The sequence below is a fragment of the Scyliorhinus torazame genome, chromosome 7, assembly GCF_047496885.1.
Source record: "Scyliorhinus torazame isolate Kashiwa2021f chromosome 7, sScyTor2.1, whole genome shotgun sequence".
Lineage (NCBI taxonomy): Eukaryota > Metazoa > Chordata > Chondrichthyes > Carcharhiniformes > Scyliorhinidae > Scyliorhinus > Scyliorhinus torazame.
The window spans coordinates 304,070,991-304,097,172 of NC_092713.1; the positions used below are offsets into that span (position 1 = coordinate 304,070,991).

The 26,182-nt window shown below is 48.4% G+C and overlaps 1 protein-coding gene across 3 annotated transcripts in view; it reads left to right on the forward strand.

Moving 5' to 3' along the window:
- The window catches only part of rnf130 (ring finger protein 130), a 282,069-nt gene that overhangs the window by 170,165 nt on the left and 85,722 nt on the right, over positions 1-26,182 (forward strand). For all 3 annotated transcript variants that reach the window (XM_072512683.1, XM_072512681.1, XM_072512682.1), the window contains exon 4: positions 24,864-24,946. In XM_072512683.1, coding sequence (XP_072368784.1) covers positions 24,864-24,946 — 83 coding nt within the window. The remainder of the gene's footprint in view (positions 1-24,863; positions 24,947-26,182) is intronic.

Genomic DNA, 26,182 nt, shown 5'->3' on the forward strand with positions numbered 1-26,182 from the left:
GCACCTTGTATAACAGCGTACACACAACATAAATTTGGGCTCTATCCCAAACTGCTCCTTCACCACAAACAAATACCCCATTCTATCCTATCAAAAGCCTTCTCGGCATCCAAAGCCACAATTATTTCCTGCTCCTTCCCTTCCGAAGGGGACATCACATTTAAAAGCCTCCGATGTTAGATGACAAGCGCCTACCGTTACAAATCCCGTATGATCCTCTGCAATAACCTGGGGGAGACACTCCTCCAAACCTCATCGCTAGCACCCTGACCAATATCTTAGCATTCATATTCAATAAGGAAATTGGGCAGTACTATCCACATTTCACTGGGTCCTTATCCTTTTTTAACAGATGCGAGATGGACGCCACACTACCAGAAGGATGTAGAGGCATTGGAGAGGGTGCAGAGGAGGTTTACCAGGATGTTGCCTGGTCTGGAGGGCGTTAGCTATGTAGAGCGGCGGAATAGACTCGGACTGTTTTCATTAGGAAGACGGAGGTTGAGGCGTGACCTGATAGAGGTCTACAAGATTATGAGGGGCATAGATAGAGTGGATGGGCAGGCACTCTTTCCCAGGATGGAGGGGTCAGTCACCAGGAGGCATCGGTTTAAGGTCCGTGGGGCAAAGTTTAGAGGAGATGTGCAAGGCATGATTTTTATGCGGAGGGTAGTGAGTGCGTGGAAAGCGTTGCCAGGGGAGGTGTGGAAGTAGATACATTAATGGCATTCAAAAGGCACCTTGACAAATACATGGATAGGATGGATATAGAGGGATACATAGAACATAGAACATTACAGCGCAGTACAGGCCCTTCGGCCCTCGATGTTGCGCCGACCTGTGAAACCACTCTAAAGCCCATCTACACTATTCCCTTATCGTCCATATGTCTATCCAATGACCATTTGAATGCCCTTAGTGTTGGCGAGTCCATTACTGTTGCAGGCAGGGCATTCCCTGCCCTATACTACTCTCTAAGTAAAGAACCTACCTCTAACATCTGTCTTATATCTATCCCCCCTCAATTTAAAGCTATGTCCCCTCGTGCTAGACATGACCATCCAAGGAAAAAGGCTCTCACTGTCCACCCTATCCAATCCTCTGATCATCTTGTATGCCTCAATTAAGTCACCTCTTAACCTTCTCTCTAACAAAAACAGCCTCAAGTCCATCAGCCTTTCCTCATAAGATCTTCCCTCCATACCAGGCAACATTCTGGTAAATCTCCTCTGCACCCTTTCCAATGCTTCCACATCCTTCCAATAATGCGGCGACCAGAATTGCACACAATACTCCAAATGCGGCCGCACCAGAGTTTTGTACAGCTGCAACATGACCTCATGGCTCCGAATCTCAATCCCTCTGCCAATAAAAGCTAACACACCGTACGCCTTCTTAACAACCCTCTCAACCTGGGTGGCAACTTTCAGGGATCTATGTACATGGACACCAAGATCTCTCTGCTCATTCACACTGCCAAGAATCTTACCATTAGCTCAGTACTCGGTCTTCCTGTTATTCCTTCCAAAATGAATCACCTCACACTTTTCTGCATTAAACTCCATTTGCCACCTCTCAGCCCAGCGCTGCAGCTTATCTATGTCCCTCTGCAACTTGTAACATCCTTCCGCACTGTCCACAACTCCACCGACTTTAGTGTTGTCTGCAAAATTACTCACCCATCCTTCTATGCCCTTCTCCAGGTCATTTATAAAAATGACAAACAGCAGTGGCCCCAAAACAGATCCTTGTGGTACACCACTAGTAACTGGACTCCAGTCTGAACACTTCCCATCAACCACCACCCTTTCCCTTCTTCCAGCTAGACAATTTCTGATCCAAACTGCTAAATCTCCCTGAATCCCATGCTTCCGTATTTTCTGCAGTAGCCTACCGTGGGGAACCTTATCAAACGCTTTACTGAAATCCATATACACCACATCAACTGCTTTACCTTCATCCACCTGTTTGGTCACCTTCTCAAAGAACTCAATAAGGTTTGTGAGGCACGACCTACCCTTCACAAAACCGTGTTGACTATGTCTAATCAAATTATACACCCTATCTCTTATAAACCTTTCCAAGATTTTGCCCACAACAGAAGTAAGGTTCACTGGTCTGTAGTTACCGGGGTTGTCTCTACTCCCCTTCTTGAACAAGGGGACAACATTTGCTATCCTCCAGTCTTCTGGAACTATTCCTGTAGACAAAGATGACTTAAAGATCAACGTCTTTAATACGGCACAAGGAAGTGCTGAGGGTTTTGAAAAAGGTTGGTATCATGACCGGTGCAGGCCTGGAGGACCGAAGGGCCTGTTCCCGTGCTGTATTGTTCTTTGTTCCCTTTGTTCTTGTATGCTTGCATCGTTGTCTCCGGAAAAGACCCCACGCTAACAAGTACTCAAACATCTCCACCAATAATAATAATCGCTTATTGTCGCAAGTAAGCTTCAATGAAGTTACTGTGACAGACCCCTAGTCGCCATATTCCTGCGCCTGTTCGGGGAGGCCGGTACGGGAATTGAACCCGTGCTGCTGCTTTGTTCTGCAATACAAGCCAGCTGTTTTAGCCCACTGTGCTAAACCAGCCCCTGTACCAACCGGTACTAGTAGTGGTAATAGTACCAACCGATACACAAACGTTTTATAAAATTTCACTGGGAACCAATCCGGCCCCAAAGCCTTGCCCATCTGCATTTGTCTGATGGCTGTCCAGACCTCCTCCACCCCCAATGGCTCCTCCAACCCTTCCCGATCCTCCTCCTCCTCCCCCACCTTGGGGCATTGCAACCCCTCCAGAAATTCCACCATATCCGACTCCTCTGACTATAAAGATTCTTACAGAATGCCTCGAACGCCTCATTAACTTTATCCCGTGCAGACACTAGTCCACCACCTGAATCCTGAACCTGAACAATCTCTTGGGAGGCCACCTTCTGCCTCAGCTGGCCAGTCAAAAGACAACTGGCCTTCTCCCCATATTCATACATTACCCCCCTCTTTTTTTAATCATCTTTATTGTCACAAGTAGGCTTACACTGTAATGAAGTTACTGTGGTAAGCCCCTATTCGCCACATTCCAGCGCCTGTTCGGGTACACGGAGGGAGAATTCAGAATGTCCAATTCACCTAACAGCACGTCTTTCGGGATTTGTGGGAGAAAACCGGAGCACCCGGAGGAAACCCACGCAGACATAGGGAGAACGTGCAGCCTCCATACAGACAGTGACCCAAACCGGGAATCGCACCTGGGGCCACTGCGTGCCGCCTCGAACGCATCCACCACCTTATCAGTAGATAATAGGTCATACTGCATCTGCAGCTTCTTCCGACTAGCCAGAAGTTGTAGAGTAGGGACACTCGAATACCTCCCATCTATCTCCAAAATGTCATGCACCAATCTTTGGTGCTCCTCCCTTACCTCTCTATCCACCTGCGCCTTATGTAGATTATCTCCCCTCTCACTACTGCCTTCAGGGCCTCCTACAGTACTGAGGGCGAAACTTCCCCATTTTTATTAAACCCCAAACAACACATCAATCACCCTTGCCATCTTCACACAAAATCCCAAATCAACAAGCAGTCCTTCACCCAAACTCCATGCCAGCCGCTGAACCGACATTGTCTCCAAGACCACATCCACCAGATGTGGAGCGTGATCCAAAATAACTGTTACAGAATATTCCCGTTCCTCGCCCCAGGCAGCAGAGACCTCACCATCACGTAAAAGTCAATACCCGAATACATGTTATGCACTGGAGAAAAAAGGAGAATTCCCCACCCCCAGCGTGCAAACACCGCCACAGATCCACTCCATCCATCTCCTTCATAAACGCTGTCAGTACGTTTGCTACCCCTGAAGGGGACAACGACTTTAGCTTAGACTGATCCAACTTAGGATTCAGCACACCGGTCAAACCTCCCCCCAAAATCAACTGGTGCGTATCCAAGTCTGGTATGTCAGCCAACATTCTCTTCATGAAAGCTATGTCGTCCCAATTTGGAACGTACACTATCACCACAACCACAGACTTACCTTCCAATGTTTTTTTTTTTAATAAACATTTTATTGAGGTATTTATAGTTTTATAACAACAACAGAAGAAACAGTGTACATACAAATATAAACATAATGCAAAAACCATCATCCTCCCTCACAGGTCCCATCTTTACTAACACCCTACTCTGAATTAAAGTAAACCCCAAACACCCCCCCCCCCCTCCCCCCGCCCCCTGCTGATGGTTAATTTTCCCCAAAGAAGTCGACGAATGTCTGCCATCTCCAGATGAACCCTACCATTGACCCTCTCAGGGTGAACTTGGTTTTCTCCAGACAGAGAAAGCTAGCCATGTCAGTTAGCCAGGTCTCTGACTTTGGGGGCTTTGAGTCCCACCAAGCTAATAATATCCGTCTCCAGGCTACCAGGGAGGCAAAGACAGAACGTCTGCCTCTTTCTCCTCCTGGATTCCCGGGTCGTCCGACACTCTGAAAATCGCCACCTCTGGACTCTGTGCCACCCTTGTTTTTAATACCTTGGACATGACATCCGCAAACCCCTGCCAGAATCCCCTAAGCTTTGGGCATGCCCAGAACAGATGGACATGGTTCGCTGGTCCTCCCACACACCTTGCGCACCTATCTTCTACCCCAAAGAACCTGCTCATCTGGGCCACTGTCATGTGGGCCCAGTGAACGACCTTAAACTGTATCAGACTGGCACATGTTGTGGACGCCCAAAAGACCCATCCTCTATCTCTCCTAACTCCTCTTCCCATTTGTGTTTCAGCTCCTCAGTCTGCGTTTCCCCTGACCCCATGAGTTCCTTGTAAATGTCCGAAACCCTGCCTTCTTCCACCCACATTCTGGAAACTACCTTGTCCTGTATCCCCCTTGGCGGTAGGAGTGGGAAGGTTGAGACATGCCTGCGTAGGAAATCCCACGCCTGCAGGTACCTAAACTCATTCCCTCTCGTCAATTCAAATTTCTCCTCCAAGGCTGGGAAAGCTCCCCGCTATAAACATATCTCCCATCCTCTCGATCCCTACTCTCTGCTATCTCCGGAACCCTCCATCTAGCCTCCCCAGGGCAAACTGGTCATTATTGCAGATTGGAGACCAGACCGATGCTCCCTCTGCTCCCACATGTCTCCTCCATTGCCCCAGACTCTCAGGGCCGCTACTACCACAGAGCTGGTGGAGTACCGTGACGGCGAAAACGGCAGAGGCGCCGTTACCAATGCCCCCAAACTAGTGCCCTTGCATGGCGCCGCCTCTACTCGCTCCCACATCAACGCCTCCCCGCCGCCCCCACCACCCACTTCCTAATCATGGCTATATTCGCTGCCCAATAATAATTACTAAAGTTCGGCAGCGCCTGCCTGCCCTCCCCCCGGCTGCGCTCCAGCAACCCCTTTTTTACTCTCGGGGTCTTATCCACCATACAAAGCCAGTGATCACCTTATTGACCCGTTTAAAGAAGGACCATGGAATAAAGATGGGGCGACACTGAAACACAAACAGGAATCTCGGGAGGAACATCATTTTCACTGTCTGTACTCTCCCAGCCAGTGACAACGGGAGCATGTCCCACCTACGGAAATCTTCCTTCATTTGGTCTACTAGTCGGGCCAGATTTAACTTGTGTAGCCGTTCCCATTCCCGCGCCACCTGGATGCCTAGGTACTGAAAGCTTCCCCCCTACCATTCTAAACGGCAGCTCCTCCAATTGCCTCTCCTGCCCCCTTGCCTGGATCGCGAACATCTCACTTTTCCCATGTTCCATATAACCCGAAAACTGGCCAAATTCCCCCATAATCCTCATAATTCCTTCCATCCCGTCTAGTGGGTCCGAAACATATCGGAGCAGGTCGTGTGTGTGTGTGTGTGTGTGTGTCCCGCACCAGCCCCTTGAGGCTCTCAACGCATTTTTTATAACTCGTCATGAAATATTTGCCATGAATTAATGTATTCACTCTGATTCAAAGGTTGTAGTTGGTGAACATGCCCGGTTTCAATCTTGTTGCCCACTGAGATGAAGGAGGGCCACTCATTCAGCCCACTCACTAGTCTAGATTATCCAGCACTGGGCTAGATGGTATTGATTCATTTACCTTTTAGTCATATGACCGATCCCACACCCTCTGTTTTTCCATTGTCCTTTACTCACCGAACAGAGACTAAACTGGCAGCTGCTGTTCCTTTAGCATTTTGGGACTCGCTCCTAAAATTGCTTCATTTTGTTACTTCTCCCCGTCTTCAAATTCCTTGTAAAGATTTTTTTTGCGAGCATGCCATCTGTTTCTCACTCTGACTTTGCTATGTCCTGGTTTGTAAAGGGTGTTATAGAGAATCTCCAGCTACCCAGATGGCCTCTCCTGTCTTTTGTAGATCTATTTTTCATCACTGACACTAAAGATGCAAATTTTTTCCAGCTGACTGCAAACTCCCTCCCCTCTGCTTCCAGAACAAATTTTAGTTTTGTGTTTCATTTCAGAGCATTTTCCAGGCTGACATTTTTTTCAGCCTCAGCTGTTAAGCACAAAGCTTCTTTAAATCCTGGACTGTCAACATTGAGATGACAGATGAACACATTGTTTTGTGCCTTACAAATACTCTTGCACAAAAGCTCATCCTGGCATTTCTATACATTGTGGAATTATTATTAGTTGATAAATAGTTGCACTATTTCAGATTTACTAGTTTCAGTATCACTAGCTAATGGGAGATATGGGCCAGAGAATATTTAATTGCAGCCGAAAGTAGTTTCAGAGCGAAAGATAGGCTTTCAAATCCATCTAGCTTCCTCTACTGCGTAAAATTATAGGATGTGAAGAATCTCCAAGCACCATCTCAAAACAGTTTCAAAGTACAAAGTGAGAATTAAGATTATGACTGTTTTTATATGCTAATTTTATTCTTCAGAAAAAATTGGAATTGAGTAATTTCAGCCGGAGTTATACCGTTTGTCTACTTCCTTTTTCTGTCTTTGGGCATGTATCATAATTATGCAGTGATCAGATTTATTCAATGAAATCCTATGAACCTATTTCTGGTGTGCAATGTAGGGTATAGACTTGAGGTGATATTTTGATTCATGGGAAGCATTTCGATATGAAAGGTGGCTTTTGATGCGAGTAAGTAATGAGTATTCAAAAGAAACCTTGGCTACGATTCAACAGAAAGAACGTTATGTCCGGTTTTGGGCGTGTTTAGTTTCTCTCTGCAGAGGCCGAACTTGAGTAATTTCCTGCTGGCGAGCCAACAGGAAAGGCTCCTCGAAGATTGGGACACCATTTTGTCTGGCTGCCCATATCTTCCCCCTTCCCCCCCACCTAGTAAGGCCTCCCAGACCTGGCACTGCCAGTCTGGCACTCTGGGTGCCAGACGGGTGGTGCCAGAGTGCCACCCTGCCCTTCCCACCCAGTGGTATCTAATGGTCTGGAAGGCCACCACAGGTGCCATTACCACTGGTCCACATTTGTGGAAACCAGTACTAAACCAGGGACTGGTTTAGCACAGGGCTAAAGAGCTGGCTTTGAAAGCAGACCAAGGCAGGCCAGCAGCACGGTTCAATTCCCGTACCAGCCTCCCCGAACAGGCGCCGGAATGTGGCGACTAGGGGCTTTTCATAGTAACTTCATTTGAAGCCTACTTGTGACAGTAAGCGATTTTCATTTCATTTCATTTTATAAACGGCGCCCTGGCGAGGTCTCCCAGTAGGTTTTGGGCGCAGGAGAATCCTGCAAATGTATATTTAAATGAGCCAAATGATGACTAACCAGGTGATGCACTCAGCACATGGTGAATGTCTGTGTTGCAGGCTGTGAGCTCTGTGCTCCGAGCTGGCTGCTACTAGAATGAGCGGGAACTCTCCTGTCCCCTGTCTTTATAGTGCATGTGCTCTCACTGGTGATTGGCTGAAGTGTTGTGTATGCTGATTGGTCCCACTGCATGTCCATCAGTGTGTCCGTGTCTGCACCATAATATACTGGTGTATATTATGATATCCCCCTTTTTATATAAAGAACATGTGCCTGCGTGACAATAAATATCGTGTAGTGAATGTACCTAACTATATGTGTGCGTGTTATTTACATGACTATGTACATGAGGCTAATCTATTTACACGGGAAGGTGCCTGGTGCAGAGAAACAGGGTGTCACACCAACAACAAAATGAACATTAGATACAAACTACTGGAATGATGAAACAGGATAACAGAACAGATCAAAGAGTCCAACATTGTAAAACTCATGAGTCAAGTCTCTGAGGTGGGCAACAAATTCTGGTTGACCGCCTCAAGGGTGGGTCAGGAGCCACCGGCTGAGGAACGGGCTGGGCCACGGCAGAGTGAGGAGGATGCAGAGTATTCGGAATCGCCACATAGTCCAGGTTGTGGACAACAGGAGGGCGTGGCACCGGTGGAGGATCAAGTAGCGAGCGTGGAACGAGACGAAGGGCACGCCGATTGCGGCGGCGAATGGAACCATCTGGCAGACGAACCAGGAACAAGCAAGGAGCCACCTGCCGAAGAACCACAGAAGTTGCAGACCAGCCACCTTCCAGAAGATGGATGCGGATGTTGTCATCCGGCGCCAGAGCAGGGAGATCAGTCGCCCGAGCGTCATGCGCCGCCTTGTGCTGTGCACGAGACTGTTGCATCCTCTGAAGGACCGGAATGTGGTCGAGGTGGTCACCGTGGTCCTGAGGGTGCGACCCATGAGCAGCTGGGCTGGCGACAGGCCCGTTGACAGTGGGGCCGAATAATAGGCCAGCAAGGCGAGGTAGAAGTTGGATCCTGCATCGGCAGCCTTGCAGAGGAGCCGTTTGACGATGTGGACGCCCTTTTCCGCTTTGCCATTAGATTGGGGGTGCAGGGAACTGGATGTCACATGCACAAAGTTGTGCCTGCTGGCAAAGTTGGACCATTCCTGGCTCGTGAAGCAGGGGCCATTGTCCGACATCACAGTGAGTGGGATGCCGTGACGAGCAAAGGTCTCCTTGCAGGCACGGATGACCGCCGATGATGTGATGTCGTGCAGGCGTACGACCTCCGGGTAGTTCGAAAAATAGTCTACAATCAGAACATAGTCCCTGCCGAGCGCATGGAACAGGTCAACGCCTACCTTAGACCAAGGGGCGTGACCAACTCAAGGGCTGTAGGGTCTCACGTGGTTGGGTCGGCTGGAACCGCTGACAGGTGGGGTAGTTGAGCACTGTGTTGGCGATGTCCTCATTGATGCCGGGCCAGTACACAGCTTCTCAGGCCCTCCGTCGGCACTTCTCCACACCAAGATGGCCCTCGTGTAGCTGTTCCAAAATGAGCTGGCGCATGATGTGAGGGATCACGATGCAGTCCAGCTTCAGGAGGACACCATCGACTACTGCCAGATCATCTCTGATATTGTCGAACTGCGGGCATTGGCCCTTGAGCCACCCGTCCGTCATGTGGCACATTACACGCTGTAGTAGGGGGTCAGGCTCGCTGGAGGCGAGGGGTCATATCATTCAGATCTTTTTGTATAATGTTGACCAGCGGGCGATGGTCGGTCTCAACAGTGAATTGGGGGAGGCCGTACACGTAATCATGAAATTTGTCGACCCCAGTCAACAGCCCAGGCACTCCTTTTCAATCTGCGCGTAGCGCTGTTCCGTGGGGGTCATGGCACATGACGCATATGCAACGGGGGCCCATGATGAGGCCTCATCGCATTGCAGGAGCACCGCCCCAATGCCGGATTGGCTGGCATCCGTTGAAATTTTTGTTTCCTTCGTGGGATCAAAAAATGCCAATACGAGGGCCGTGGTAAGCTTGGTCTTAAGCTCCTCCCATTCGCGCTCGCGGGCGGGAAGCCATTTGAAGTCTGTCGTCTTCCTGACCAGGTTCCGGAGAGCTGTGGTATGGGAGGCGAGGTTGGGGATGAATCTCCCCAGTAAGTTGACCATGCCCAAAAATCGGAGGACCGCCTTCTTATCCGCTGGCTTCTGCATGGCCATGATGGCTGCCACCTTGTCCGCATCCGGCTGCACACCCAACTGGGAGATGTGGTCCCCGAGGAACTTGAGTTCCGTCTTGCCGAAGGAACATTTGGCTCTGTTGAGGCGAAGGCCTTGGTCCCGTATTCGTTTGAAAACGCGCTGGAAGCGACTGATATGCTTCTGCGGGGTGGTGGACCAAATGATGATGTCGTCAACATAGACGCGCACACCCTCAATGCCCTCCATCATTTGCTCCATGATCCGGTGGAATACTTCTGATGCCGATATAATCCCAAACGGCATCCTGTTGTAGCAGTATCTGCCAAACGGGGTAGTAAAGGTACACAGCTTTCTGCTGGACCTGTCTAGTTGAATATGCCAGAATTCTTTTGAGGCGTCAAGTTTGGTGAAGATTTTGGCCCGAGCCATCTCGCACGTGATCTCCTCGCGCTTGGGGATAGGGTAGTGCTCCCTCATCTCATTATGTTGCGATTCAGATCCTTTGGGTCAATGCAGATCCGGAGCTCGCCGGAGGGCCTCTTTACGCACACCATGGAACTGACCCAGTCGGTTGGTTCCGTCACTCTGGAGAGCACTCCTTGGTCCTGGAGGTCCTGCAGCTGCTGCTTGAGGCGGTCCTTGAGGGGTGCTGGGACTCTGCGAGGTGCATGAACCACAGGCGTGGCGTCTTGTTTGAGCAGGATTTTGTAAGTGTATGGAAGCATATTCAGGACGCGAAAGCGTGTAATGAGGCAGTGGGGAAGGGAACACTGACAAAGGAGAGTACTTGCAGGCACGGAGAGGGGTTGAAGTGTGTATACTTCAACGCAAGAAGCATCAGGAATAAGGTGGGTGAACTTAAGGCATGGATCGGTACTTGGGACTACGATGTGGTGGCCATCACGGAAACTTGGATAGAAGAGGGGCAGAAATGGTTGTTGGAGGTCCCTGGTTATAGATGTTTCAATAAGATTAGGGAGGGTGGTAAAAGAGGTGGGGGGGTGGCATTATTAATTAGAGATAGTATAACAGCTGCAGAAAGGCAGTTCGAGGAGTATCAGCCTACTGAGGTAGTATGGGTTGAAGTCAGAAATAGGAAAGGAGCAGTCACCTTGTTAGGAGTTTTCTATAGGCCCCCCAATAGTAGCAGAGATGTGGAGGAACAGATTTTGGAAAGGTGCAGAAGTCATAGGGTAGTAGTCATGGGCGACTTTAACTTCCCAAATATTGAGTGGAAACTCTTTAGATCAAATAGTTTGGATGGGGTGGTGTTTGTGCAGTGTGTCCAGGAAGCTTTTCTAACGCAGTATGTAGATTGTCCGACCAGAGGAGGGGCAATATTGGATTTAGTACTGGGTAATGAGCCAGGGCAAGTGATAGATTTGTTAGTGGGGGAGCATTTTGGAGATAGTGACCACAATTCTGTGACTTTCACTTTAGTAATGGAGAGGGATAGGTACGTGCAACAGGGCAAGGTTTACAATTGGGGGAAGGGTAAATACGATGTTGTCAGACAAGAATTGAAGTGCATAAGTTGGGAACATAGGCTGGCAGGGAAGGACACAAATGAAATGTGGAACTTGTTCAAGGAACAGGTGCTACGTGTCCTTGATATGTATGTCCCTGTCAGGCAGGGAAGAGATGGTCGAGTGAGGGAACCATGGTTGACAAGAGAGGTTGAATGTCTTGTTAAGAGGAAAAAGGTGACTTATGTAAGGCTGAGGAAACAAGGTTCAGACAGGGCATTGGAGGGATACAAGATAGCCAGGAGGGAACTGAAGAAAGGGATTAGGAGAGCTAAGAGAGGGCATGAACAATCTTTGGCGGGTAGGATCAAGGAAAACCCCAAGGCCTTTTACACATATGTGAGAAATATGAGAATGACTAGAGCGAGGGTAGGTCCGATCAAGGACAGTAGCGGGAGATTGTGTATTGAGTCTGAAGAGATAGGAGAGGTCTTGAACGAGTACTTTTCTTCTGTATTTACAAATGAGAGGGGCGATATTGTTGGAGAGGACAGTGTGAAACAGATTGGTAAGCTCGAGGAAATACTTGTTAGGAAGGAAGATGTGTTGGGCATTTTGAAAAACTTGAGGATAGACAAGTCCCCCGGGCCTGACTGGATATATCCAAGGATTCTATGGGAAGCAAGAGATGAAATTGCAGAGCCGTTAGCAATGATCTTTTCGTCCTCACTGTCAACAGGGGTGGTACCAGGGGATTGGAGAGTGGCGAATGTCGTGCCCCTGTTCAAAAAAGGGACTAGGGATAACCCTGGGAATTACAGGCCAGTTAGTCTTACTTCGGTGGTAGGCAAAGTAATGGAAAGGGTACTGAAGGATAGGATTTCTGAGCATCTGGAAAGACACTGCTTGATTAGGGATAGTCAGCACGGATTTGTGAGGGGTAGGTCTTGCCTTACAAATCTTATTGAATTCTTTGAGGAGGTGACCAAGCATGTGGATGAAGGTAAAGCAGTGGATGTAGTGTACATGGATTTTAGTAAGGCATTTGATAAAGTTCCCCATGGTAGGCTTATGGAGAAAGTAAGGAGGCATGGGATAGTGGGAAATTTGGCCAGTTGGATAACGAACTGGCTAACCGATAGAAGTCAGAGAGTGGTGGTGGATGGCAAATATTCAGCCTGGATCCCAGTTACCAGTGGCGTACCGCAGGGATCAGTTCTGGGTCCTCTGCTGTTTGTGATTTTCATTAATGACTTGGATGAGGGAGTTGAAGGGTGGGTCAGTAAATTTGCAGATGATACGAAGATTGGTGGAGTTGTGGATAGTAAGGAGGGCTGTTGTCGGCTGCAAAGAGACATAGATAGGATGCAGAGCTGGGCTGAGAAGTGGCAGATGGAGTTTAACCCTGAAAAGTGTGAGGTTGTCCATTTTGGAAGGACAAATATGAATGCGGAATACAGGGTTAACGGTAGAGTTCTTGGCAATGTGGAGGAGCAGAGAGATCTTGGGGTCTATGTTCATACATCTTTGAAAGTTGCCACTCAAGTGGATAGAGCTGTGAAGAAGGCCTATGGTGTGCTCGCGTTCATTAACAGAGGGATTGAATTTAAGAGCCGTGAGGTGATGATGCAGCTGTACAAAACTTTGGTAAGGCCACATTTGGAGTACTGTGTACAGTTCTGGTCGCCTCATTTTAGGAAGGATGTGGAAGCTTTGGAAAAGGTGCAAAGAAGATTTACCAGGATGTTGCCTGGAATGGAGAGTAGGTCTTACGAGGAAAGGTTGAGGGTGCTAGGCCTTTTCTCATTAGAACGGAGAAGGATGAGGGGCGACTTGATAGAGGTTTATAAGATGATCAGGGGAATAGATAGAGTAGACAGTCAGAGACTTTTTCCCCGGGTGGAACAAACCATTACAAGGGGACATAAATTTAAGGTGAAAGGTGGAAGATATAGGAGGGATATCAGAGGTAGGTTCTTTACCCAGAGAGTAGTGGGGGCATGGAATGCACTGCCTGTGGAAGTAGTTGAGTCGGAAACATTAGGGACCTTCAAGCAGCTATTGGATAGGTACATGGATTACGGTTAAATGATATAGTGTAGATTTATTTGTTCTCAAGGGCAGCACGGTAGCATTGTGGATAGCACAATTGCTTCACAGCTCCAGGGTCCCAGGTTCGATTCCGGCTTGGGTCACTGACTGTGCGGAGTCTGCACGTCCTCCCCGTGTCTGCGTGGGTTTCCTCCGGGTGCTCCGGTTTCCTCCCACAATCCAAAGATGTGCAGGTTAGGTGAATTGGCCAATGATAAATTGCCCTTAATGTCCAAATTGCCCTTGGTGTTGGGTGAAGGTGTTGAGTTTGGGTAGGGTGCTCTTTCCAAGAGCCGGTGCAGACTCAAAGGGCCGAATGGCCTCCTTCTGCACTGTAAATTCAATGATAATCTATGATTAATCTAGGACAAAGGTTCGGCACAACATCGTGGGCCGAAGGGCCTGTTCTGTGCTGTATTTTCTATATAAAGCGTGCCCATGCCTTCGAAAACGTCGCAGTGCTGGTCGATGGTGGCATTGAGTTGCGCCCTGAAGTCCGCATCCTGGAAGGCAGACGTGTCCTCTGGAGAGAGAGAGTGTACTCGTTGAACGAGGTTTAGGAGTTTGCACGCCTGTGCACCTAGCAGAGAGTCCTTCGAGGAGTCCACGATCTCGAAGGGAAGGATGGCTTTTCGCGAGTTGTGCGTCACTTTGAGTTGGCATGAACCGGTAGCAGGAATGGCGTTGCCATTGTAGTCCACTAGTTGGCAGGTCGACGGAAGAATGGTTGGTTTAACCCCAAGAGTCTGAAAGGCTGACCACACTAGGAGATTAGCGGAAGCACCAATGTCCAGGCGGAATCGTATCTGGGATCGGTTGACCGTCAGGGTGGCACACCACTCGTCGTCTGGATCAGTGCTGTGCACCAACAGCGACTGGTGGTTTTGATTCGGAGGCAGCCTGTTCTTTGTCATAACAGCGACTCGAAAAGGCTCCCTTGGGTCCTCGGTGTCACTGGTCTGCGGGAAGTCGGAATCGGACTCGGTGAACGTGGGTTGAATTGCCCCAACATTTCTACGAGACTGGCTGAAGCGATGTGAATTGGCAGGCTGAGTAGCTCGACAGCAGGCAGCATAGTGGCAAAGTCTGCCACATCGTAGGCATTGTCGCGATTTTGCAGGACATTGCCGCTTTAAAATGGGCGGAGCCACAGTTGCCGCACGTTGTGACATCAGTATGCTCGTTGCACCACCGCACATGCGCTGTGCGGTCCTGCGTAGTGTGCGCCTGCGCATCACGTTCCTCCACGTCACCGTCCCCTCGTTTGGCGCGTACAAGCGCGAGAAACCGCGAAAAGCCGCCCTCATCCAGGCTGCAGCCTTGGAGGTGTTCAGTTGTTTGGACCTGTTCCGCCTCGTGGGGACCTTGCCGCGCCGTTTCAGCCGCCTGTATGTGGGAGTACCGGCTGGTGGCATTTTCATGCAGGACACCGGTCTCGATGGCAGCCGCTAGGGTGAGTTGCTTAAATTTGAGGAGCTGCTGATGCAGGGGGTCCGACAGAACACCAAATACGATCTGGTCGTGTATCATGGAGTCGGAGGTGGGCCCGTAGCCGCAGGACTGCGCAAGGATGCGGAGGTATGTTAAAAAGGATTGGAAAGGCTCGTCCTTACCCTGCAAGCGCTGCTGGAACAGGTATCTTTCAAAGCTTTCATTGACCTCTATGCTGAAGTGGGTATCGAATTTGAGGAGAACCGTCTTGTACTTTGTCTTGTCCTTGTCGTCTGCGAATGTGAGGGAGTTGAAGATGTGGATGGCGTGTTGCCCGGCCATGGAGAGGAGCAGAGCAATCTTCCTGGTGTCCGAGGCGTTCCCCTTGTCCGTGGCTTTGAGGAAGAGCTGGAAGCGCTGTTTAAAAATCTTCCAATTGACCCCGAGATTGCCGGCGATGCGGAGCGGCGGCGGGTTGATGTTCTCCATACGTCAGGATGACGGAGTGCCGATTAGTTGCAGGTGGGTCTCAGAAGTGCTAGTGTGCAACCACTCCTTGTACCATGATGTGTTGGGTGTTCTGGATCACAAACAGGTCACCAACACTGGAAGTGGTGCAACTCTATTTTATTAAAAGGTTAACTGTATTAACATACTTGAACTGTGGGTAAATGCAATACCAGCTTTATCTGTTGACCCGTGCCTAGTCATAACCAGGTGATGCACTCAGCACATGGTGAATGTCTGTGTTGCAGGCTGTGAGCTCTGTGCTCCGAGCTGGCTGCTACTAGAATGAGCGGGAACTCTCCTGTCACCTGTCTTTATAGTGCGTGTGCTCTCACTGGTGATTGGCTGCAGTGTTGTGTATGCTGATTGGTCCCACTGCATGTCCATCAGTGTGTGTGTGTCTGCACCATAATATACTGGTGTATATTATGACAACAATATGTTTGTTTCTTAACTCTCCTTTGAAATGGCCAAGTAAGCCACTCAGTTATATCTAACCAAGTGACAAACACCACATAGTCTACAGTGGTCAAAGGCGGTGTCTACTATGGCCTTGCCAGTGATCCCCACACCCAGAGAATATATTTCAAAATGTTTCAGGATTTGATTATGCCATTGCTTTCTTTGTCTAGTCCTCCTCTAGCTTGTAGAAATTGCTTCTCGAGCTCATATTAGTGACCAGTAATTTAATTGTCGTTGATATGTTAAAGGTTAAGTGGTTGGCATTATGTTGTAGGTTTGGCTTAAACCTTGACTTAAGGTACTCTTGCCAAATGTGTAATCAAATGCTGTCCTTTTTTTGATAAAGAAAATAAATAATGCATCATATTTTGATGAATCTCAGTGGATTATTATGAGCTAGAATTTGCTGCCAAACTAATAGTGAGTTCAATGTACATGCCTGCATTAATGTGTCAATTTTCAGCAACTTGTGACAAGGATAAGGGGGGCGATTCTCCGAGCCCCGCGCCGGGCCGGAGAATCAGCGCCACGATGCGGGCGCGCGATTCTCCAAGGTGCGGAGAATTTGCGCCGGCGCGTTTGACACGCTGTAAAAAAAATCCCGTACCTGCAGATACCTGAATCCATTTCCTGCTGGCAGTTCAAACTTCTCCTCTAAATCCTTCAATCAAGGGAAGCCTCCTCCCCCGGACACACACACATATACATACTGTCCACTTCCTAATCATGGCTATATTTACCGACCAGCAATAGTTGCTAAAGTTTGTCACTGCCAACCCACCCTCCCCTCGCCTACGCTGCAGCAACACTTTCTTCACTCGCAGGGTTTTACCCACTCACACAAAGCCCCAAATCACCTTGTTTAACCTTTAAAAAAGGCTCTTGGGATAAAGATGGGGAGGCACTGAAAAACGAACAGAAATCTAGGGAGGACCGTCATTTTCACGGTCTGTACCCTCCCCGCCAGTGACAGCGGGAGCATGCCCCACCTTCTAAAGTTCTCGTTCGTTTGCTCTACTAGACGGGTCAGATTTAACTTATGTAGCGTCTCCCATTCCCGTGCCACTTGGACACCCAGATAGCTGAAGCTCCCTCCCACCACTCTAAACGGCAGCTCTCCCAGTCTCCTCTCCTGTCCCCTCGTCTGGATCGCGAACATCTCATTTTCCCCCATATTCAATTTATACCTCAAAAAACGACCAAATTATCCTAAGATCCGCATAATCTCCCCCATCCCCCTAACGGGTCAGAAATATACTGGAGCAGGTCGTCGGCGTATAGCAAGGCCCTGCGTTCCAAACCCCCCCCCCCCATCAACGTGGGCAAGTGCGAGGTCTTGCACTTTGGGAAAAAAGAATAGAGGCATGGACTATTTTCTAAACGGTGACAAAATTCATAATGCTGAAGTGCAAAGGGACTTGGGAGTCCTAGTCCAGGATTCTCTAAAGGTAAACTTGCAGGTTGAGTCTGTAATTAAGAAAGCAAATGCAATGTTGTCATTTATCTCAAGAGGCTTGGAATATCATAGAATTTACAGTGCAGAAGGAGGCCATTCGGCCCATCGAGTCTGCACCGGCCCTTGGAAAGAGCACCCTACCCAAGGTCCACACCTCCACCCTATCCCCATAACCCAGTAACCCCACCCTACACTAAGGGCAATTTTGGACACTATGGGCAATTTATCATGGCCAATCCATCTAACCCGCACATCTTTGGACTGTGGGAGGAAACCGGAGCACCCGGAGGAAACCCACGCACACACGGGGAGGATGTGCAGACTCCGCACAGACAGTGACCCAAGCTGGAATCGAACCTGGGACCCTGGAGCTGTGAAGCATTTGTGCTATCCACAATGCTACCGTGCTGCCCTCTTTATATAAAATATAAAAGCAGGGATGTACTTCTGAAGCTTTATAAAGCATTAGTTAGGCCCCATTTAGAATACTGTGAGCAATTTTGGGCCCCACACCTCAGGAAGGACATACTGGCACTGGAGCGGGTCCAGCGGAGATTCACACGGATGATCCCAGGAATGGTAGGCCTAACATACGATGAACGTCTGAGGATCCTGGGATTATATTCATTGGAGTTTAGGAGGTTGAGGGGAGATCTAATAGAAACTTACAAGATAATGAATGGCTTAGATAGGGTGGATGTAGGGAAGTTGTTTCCATTAGCAGGGGAGACTAGGACCCGGGGGCACAGCCTTAGAATAAAAATGAGTCACTTTAGAACAGAGATGAGGAGAAATTTCTTCAGCCAGAGAGTGGTGGGTCTGTGGAATTCATTGCCACAGAGGGCGGTGGAGGCCGGGACGTTGAGTGTCTTTAAGACAGAAGTTGATAAATTCTTGATTTCTCGAGGAATTAAGGGCTATGGAGAGAGAGCGGGTAAATGGAGTTGAAATCAGCCATGATTGAATGGTGGAGTGAACTTGATGGGCCGAATGGCCTTACTTCCGCTCCTATGTCTTATGGTCTTATGACCAATCTCTCCAGTCTCTAGAAGCTCTTAACGCCATCGCCAATGGCTCTATGGCCAGTGGAAACAACAGCGGGGTGAGGGGACACCTTTGCCTTGTCCCTTGGTGCAGCTTAAAATAGCCCAAAGTCAGCCGATTCGTTTGTACAGTCGCCACCGGTGCCTGGTACAGCAATCAAACCCAATCAATGAAACCCTGCCCAAACCCAAACTGTCCGAACACCTCCCACAAATAATTCCTCTCCACCCGGTCAAAGGCCTTTTCCGCGTCCATCGCAACCTCCATCCCTCCCCCCCGCCCCCACTCTGACGGCACCATGATAACATTTAAGAGCCTTCTAACATTGGCCGTCAGCTGCCTGCCCTTAACAAACCCCGCCTGGTCTTCCCCCATCACCTCAGGGACACAGTCCTCTATTCTTAAGGCCAATATTTTAGCCAACTGTTTAGCATCCGCATTCAATAGGGTGATTGGCCTATATGACCCACATAACTCTGGGTCCTGCTCCTGCTTCAGGATCAGTGAGATCGAGACCTGTCACATTGTTGGGGGTAGGACACCCCGTTCCCTTGCGTCATTAAATGCCCTCACCAGCAGCGGACCCAGCATCTCCAAGAACTTCCTGTAGAATTCCATCGGATAGCCGTCCGGTCCCGGGGCCTTACCTGACTGCATGGCCTCCAGCCTCTCTACTATTTTTTCAATTCCAATCGGGGCTCCTAACCCCTCCACCATCGGGAACTTCAATTACCCAGGAACTGCTTCATCCCCTCTACGCAAACTGGGGGTTCCGACTCATATAGCCTGCTATAAAACTCCTTCAACACCCCATTCACCCCTGCTGGTCCAAGACCACTTTCCCACCTCTGTCCTTCACTCTTCCTATCTCCCTGGGCGCCTCCCTTTTCCTCAGTTGGTGCGCAAGCATCCTGCTGGCCTTCTCTCTATACTCGTATATCGCTCCCCTCGCCTTCTTCAAATGCTCCATCGCCTTCTCTGTAGATAACAGACCAAACTCCATATGTAGCCTCTGCTGCTCCTTCAGTAACCCCGCCTCCGGGGCCTCCGAATACCTCCTGTCCATCTGGAGTATTTCCCCAACCAACCTATCCATCTCTGCTCGCTCCACCTTCTCCCTATGGGCCCGTATTGAGATTAGCTCCCCCCTAAACACTGCCTTCAGCGCTTCTGAGACATCCCCCGTGTCATTTATTTCCAGATAAGTCTGGATGGACTCCCTCACCCGCCCGCATACCCCTTCATCTGCTAAGTAAAGCCCTGCTAAGAATTTTAAAAATCGATCCGAAAATATGCTTTGTGCACATGGGGTAAAAAAAGAAAACTCCTTCACTCTTGGCTGCCCGAACCTCCATGGGTCTACTCCCCCCCCCCCCCCCCCCCCAATCTGCTCCATGAACCCCTTTAGTTCCTTCGCTACGGCTGGCACCCTCCCTGTTCTTGACCTCGACCAGTCCAATCTTGGATCAATGACCGTATTAAAGTCGTCGTCCCCATGATCAGCTTATGCGACTCTAGGTCCGGGATCTGCCCTAACACCCGCCTCATAAATTCCACATCGTCCCAGTTTGGTGCGTATATATTCACAAGCACCACCAGCATACCCTCAAGCTTCCTGCTCACCATGATGTACTTGCCGCCCACGCCCGCCACTATTCGCCCTGCCTCAAATGCCACCCGTTTGTTGATCAGGATCGCGACCCCCACCTAGTCTCAGAATCCAACCCTGAATGAAATACTTGACCGACCCACCCTTCCTCAATCTGGTCTGATCTATTACCCTCGGGTGTGTCTCCTGTAGCATTGTCACGTCCGCCATCAATCTCCTCAGATGCACGAACATGCGAGCCCTCTTAACTGGCCCATTCAGCCCTCTAACGTTCCATGTGATCAGCATAGTCGGGAGGCTTCCCGCCGATCAGCCATCACCCGTAGGCCAACCTCCAGCTCGCGCCTCTCACCTCCGTGGACCCGCCCTCAGGCATCCGCCGTCCTCAACCTCCCATTTATCTCCCAGCAACAGTTCCTCCCCTGTCAGCAGAGCAGCCCCACCCCTCCTATCAGCAGCACCACAATACCAACCCCCTTTAACAAACTTACCACCTGCTCGCCCCTCACTGCACTTCCGTGAGCTAGCCTGCCCAGCTAGCCTGGTAACCCCCGCCCATGGCGCCAGATATCCTATCTCCTACTGTCTTCCCCCATCCCCTCCCCGCTCGAACATACATATTCAAAACATCACTGTCCCAATAAACACACAGTAGAAAAAATCCCTCTACCCACTGAAAGGAAGTTAACTTACAGATCTGAACAACGGCCCAAAAACTTGTTTCAAAGGGCACTGCATATACAATTCAAAACTAAAATAACTTTAACAAAATCGGTACAGCAATACCCTCCCCCAAGGTTCAATGCCCTCAAACCTCTGCCAGCCTTTTGTCTTTGATAAAGTCCATCGCTTCGTCCGGCGATTCAAAGTAGGTGACCCACAGACGCACTGGGTATAACATCCCAAACGTCATCCCCTTCTTGAAGAGGGCTGGTTTTACCCTATTGAATCCAGCTCGTCTTTTGACCAGTTCCGCGCCCAAGTCCTGGCAGATGCGAACTCACGGTTCTCACACTTGCAGCTCCATGTCTGCTTGGCCCACCGCAAAATCTGTTCCTTGTCCAGGAACCAATGCATTCGCACCTCCATCACCCTCGGCGGTTCATTCACTCGCGGCTTCCTCGCAAGCGCTCATGGGTCGAGTAAACACCCCATCTCCCATCAACTTTACCAGCATACTTGCCACATATGCCCTTGCATCTGATCCCTCACTGCCCTCCGGGTGGCCGACGATCCTCAGGTTCTGTTCCGGGACCTGTTCTCCAGTTCCTCCATCTTCTCCAGTAGTCTTTTCTGGTGGTCCCTCATCAGCCCCACCTCCACCTCCAACGCAGTTAATGGTCCTCTTGATCGGACACCTTCTCCACCTTCTGAATCGCCAGTCCATGGGCTTCCAGCCCCTGTTCCATCCGATCAATCGTTGCCTTAATCGGGTCTAAAACTTCCTTCTTTTGCTTGGCGAAGCTCTCCTGAATGAACTCCACCAGCTGTACTGTTGACCACTGTGCCACCAAACCGGGATCCTGCATATCCGCCATGCTTTCCCGTGCTGCAGGTTCTGCACTCGCCTTCGTTACTCGACAAATTCTTCTTATACGACCACTTCTGGTCCACGGCTCCATATACTGGTGGGGGATTTCTCCACACTGTCTCACTCGCCACTGATTTTTCTAATAAAATTCCAAAATAATCGGGAGAAAAGGTCCGTCATGAGCTGGAGCTACCAAATGCACGACCTCCTACTCCATGGCCACCACCGGAAGTCTGCTACTGTCCAATTGGCCATCAGATCTATGAGACATAATTTCCTCCTGAAGACGGATGGAAGTTCCATTTCATAGGGCTATTACCCAAAAACTTAAAGCAGGGAGAGCTGACTAATTGGAAGTAGGCACATCCCTGATGTTTATGCTGGGGTGTGGCAGGAGCACAAGACCTCACTCAATATTACCATGTTTGTGTAATTTAACACTAATAATTTGTTAAACTTGCTGTATAAAGTTCAGGCTAGTACTTAACAGCTAAAGAGCCTTTTTAATAAGTAGATTTATGTTCCTGAAATTCCATTCAATCTTTCCAACTAAGATTGGGAACAATTGAAGCTATGCGGTTTAATTCCTGTAGATAGTAAATTGTTATTAGATTGAACTTTACTGTTTTTCTTACTTTGCCATTTGTCCCACTTTCCCTCTCTTAATCCAGTTATTTTTCCCCTTTCTTTATTTTTCTCTCTCTCTACCTGATTTAACTTTAAGGCATTCTTCTTTGTTTCTGTTTGATTATCAATCTTTACATTTCATTGGTTAAGGAGATGGGCAAAATGTTTAATTCAAACCCCTCCCTCCCTCCAAGTCAAACATTATCCTGACTTGGAAATGCATCACCATTTCTTCTCTGTCACTTGGTCAAAATCCTGGAACCCTCATTAACAGTACTCTGCACCACATGGACTACAGTGGTTTAAGAACCCAACTCATCACTACTTTCTCAAAGGCAATTAGAGATTAGCTATAAGTGCTGGCCTTGACACTGCTGTTCACATCCCATGAATGAATAAAAAGACTGGTTACACGACAGCCGTGAGCAGTTTGTCCCAAACATTTAAAAACATATATCTTCTGGAGTGTAATATTTCTGCATTCAGTCACTAATGACATTTTCAGCAGTTTGCTGTACCAATGTGGCATTTGTAACTGTATCTGAATTCATATGCAGCTTCATTATGCTAGATCGAGTTATAATGAGAACTGATGACGGAGGAAGTAGTTTTCCAACACCTTATACTCTTGCATTGTGTCAGCTTGGCCCATTTAATGCTATTTTCAGCTCAGAATCTGAGTCCAAGGACTGAATTTGTAGCCTCTAATGGGGCGTGCATGATAGGAGACAGGCATGGAGTTTGACGCTGCTTGCTGGCATGCCAATTCTGCAACTCCATTCTGCTTCCTGGGATTTTTCCTGACAGTGGGGTTGGGGGTATCTAATTGAGAAACTTGAGGGCATATTGTCAGAGGTCAATTGGGATTTTCCCGTCACCCTCCAACTCGCAACAGATATTACGATGTATAGCCACCTGGAGGCCACCTCCGAGCAACTGACCAGGGGGCCAGTGCTCCAGGCAGGCTTGGAGATTCTCTCTGCTGCCTGGATTCAGCTGCAGCTGCAGGCTGTCCTGTGGAAGGGCTCCCTCCAATCGCATCTCAGTGCTCGGCAGCTTGATTTATTTTTTAATTTCAATATAAAAAGGTTGGCGAAAGGGAGCCTCTGTCATAGGGCATCCTTTCCTCGTTTACCATGGCATCTTGCTGTTTTCAAGGTGAAGAGCTTTTTATGGACCCTCCACTCACCATGCTTAATTGGATGGTGAGTTCCGCCCCCCCGGCCACTAATTCACCAATTTGGGGAAAACCACACTGTACCTCACACAGTGAGGGTTTCTGACTCCTATTTGAGTCTACAGCAGAATCCAGAACCCCACATGGAAAATCATGCCCTTCAGGCTTTATCTGCTTTAGATTGCTATCCTATAATGCCTGTCTGTCTATTGCTGAAAAGTGAGACATGCTGCCAAAGCTTTTCATCTTACACTCATCAGGACAAAGGTGCTAATTGGTTGGCAAGTTGACTGGCTGAGGCACTGGAGAGGACACAAGTGGTTAGCTTCTTGCTTTTCTACCCTCCCCCTGTTCCTAGGATATTGAATTTTAGTGTCTCACCTTGGAATCAGCTAACTCAGCATTGATCTGGAACTTTTCCAGTTTTGTATCATTCAGGGCCAGACCGGGTAATATATTTACCCATGAAGCTTGATGTGTTATTTTAACCATACAAATTAAACACAGCCTACTCAAACCCAATATGTCATCACTGAAGCTGGCCAGCTTGTTCCTTCGAGATATGTGGCAACATAAATCGAGATTATTTGGAAGATTTTATCTGCATTATTGGGAAATGTTTTATATATTTTGGGCACGATCTAACGCAAAGGTTCCCCACTGCTATCTAATCACAGTTGGTCACTTTTTTGGCCCCGGGAGAACTTTTCACCGATTTAGCCCGCACTTAGGGTGGGATTTACTGACCAACCGGCCATGTATTTTTCAGCAGCTAAGGGGGCCCACCAGCGGGATTTACCGACCCCGCCACTGTCAAAGGGATTTCCCAGTGATTGCACCCCTCATCGGCGGGAAACCTGTGCGCCAGCGTGGGACCGGAATATCCCTCCGGCGTGAACATCCAGTAGACCATGCCCTTCTCAGGGCTCCATCCCCTTTTGGTAACCCCACCGTACCTTTTTGACACTAAGGGGCAATTTAGCATGGCTAGTTCACCTAACCTGCACATCTTTGGACTGTGGGAAGAAACCGGAGCACCCGGAGGAAACCCACGCAGACACGGGGGGCGGGGGGTGCAAACTCCACGCAGACAGTCACCCGAGATTGGAATTGAACCGGGTCGCTGGAGCAATGAGGCAGCAGTGCTAAGCAATTTAGCACGGCCAATTCTACCTACCCTGCACATCTTTTTGGGTTGTGGGGGTGAGACCCACGAAAACACGGGGAGAATGTGCAAACTCCACACAGACAGTGACCCGGGGTCGGGATCAAAACCAGGTCCTCAGCACTATGAGGCAACAGTGCTTATCACTGCGCCACCGTGCCACCCATATTATACATTTTATCCTTCTGAGCCAATGTGTGGATTAAACAATATCTCCGAAGAGAAATTTTGGATATGTCTCATTTTTTTAAAAAGTCAAACCTTATTTATTATCAAATGATCAATTATTAAATGATTTGTACCTCTTTGTATTTTTCAGGAAACTGACCCAGAGTATGATCATTGTGCAGTGTGCATTGAGGGATACAAATCCAAAGATGTTGTCAGGATTCTGCCATGCAAGTAAGCTCTTCAATATGTGTCAATCTACTTGGCACATATCATACCTTTTGCAGAAATGGATTGCATTGTCCCTCTACTGTAAGATTATTCTAAAACAGCAATCATTTGCCTCTTAAGCAAATAAATTGTCCCTTTTCTCAGTGAAAGAGATGAAAATAAAAGCAGTGAGATAATAATAGATGAGATGGGATAGTGACCAGAAATGGGTTAATATGAATTTTGAAGGTCACAAGAAATGGAGACTTTAGTGAGATAGTTGCAGAGTGTAAGGCCAAGGTGGCTCGAGGCTAAACTGCAGAAGATGAAATACTGAAGTTGGATTGGCACAGAGTGAACAGGAAGCTGGAGTTGGAAGAGCTGAGCACATCCACTGGGGAGGCAGCAGTGTCGTGGTATTGTCACTGGACTAATAAACCAGAAACCCAGGGTAATGCTCTACTGATGGGAATTAAAGTCTAATTAAATGGGAATTAAAGTCTAATGATGACAATGAAACCATTGCTGATTATCATAAAAATCCCATCTGGTTCACTAATGTTCTTTCGGAAAGGAAATCTGCCACTCTTATGGTCTGCCTACATGTGACTCCAGACCCACAGCAACGTGGTTGACTCTTAACTTCCCCCTCAAGGGCAATTAGGGATGGGCAATAAATGCTGGTCCAGCCAGCGACACTCATGTCCCATGAACGAATAAAGAAAAAAAAAAATACAGTGCTGAGGACAACTTTGCTAAAGGTAGGAAGTGTTGGAACTGTGAGATATTTTTAAACGAGACACATGATACAGTGTGCTGGGTTGGAGCCAGTGAAACGCAACAGGAATGGGTATGATAACCAAAGAAGACTTGGTGTGGAATCAGGTTTGGGTGTAAGTGTTTTGAATAATTTGAGTTTGCGGAGTTGAGCATGGGAGGACAGCAATCATGGTTGTTTCCACAATATATCCAATTTTTAAAAAAATAAATGTTTTTTATTGTGTTTTTGAACATAGTATATTTACAGTTATGTACACAGATTGAAATATATATATTTTTTAAACTGGTAGGATATTGTACATCAGCTCAAAAACAGCAACTCTGTACAGTTAGCAATATTATGTTTAACAAATAAGTAGGCACATGTTTGTGTGTGGGGGGGGGGGGACTGGGGAGGTATATATACACATTTGGGTGCCAGAAAACAATTACAGTAGTTATGTCCAATACAGAGAGGGCAATACGAGAATGGATCTGGTG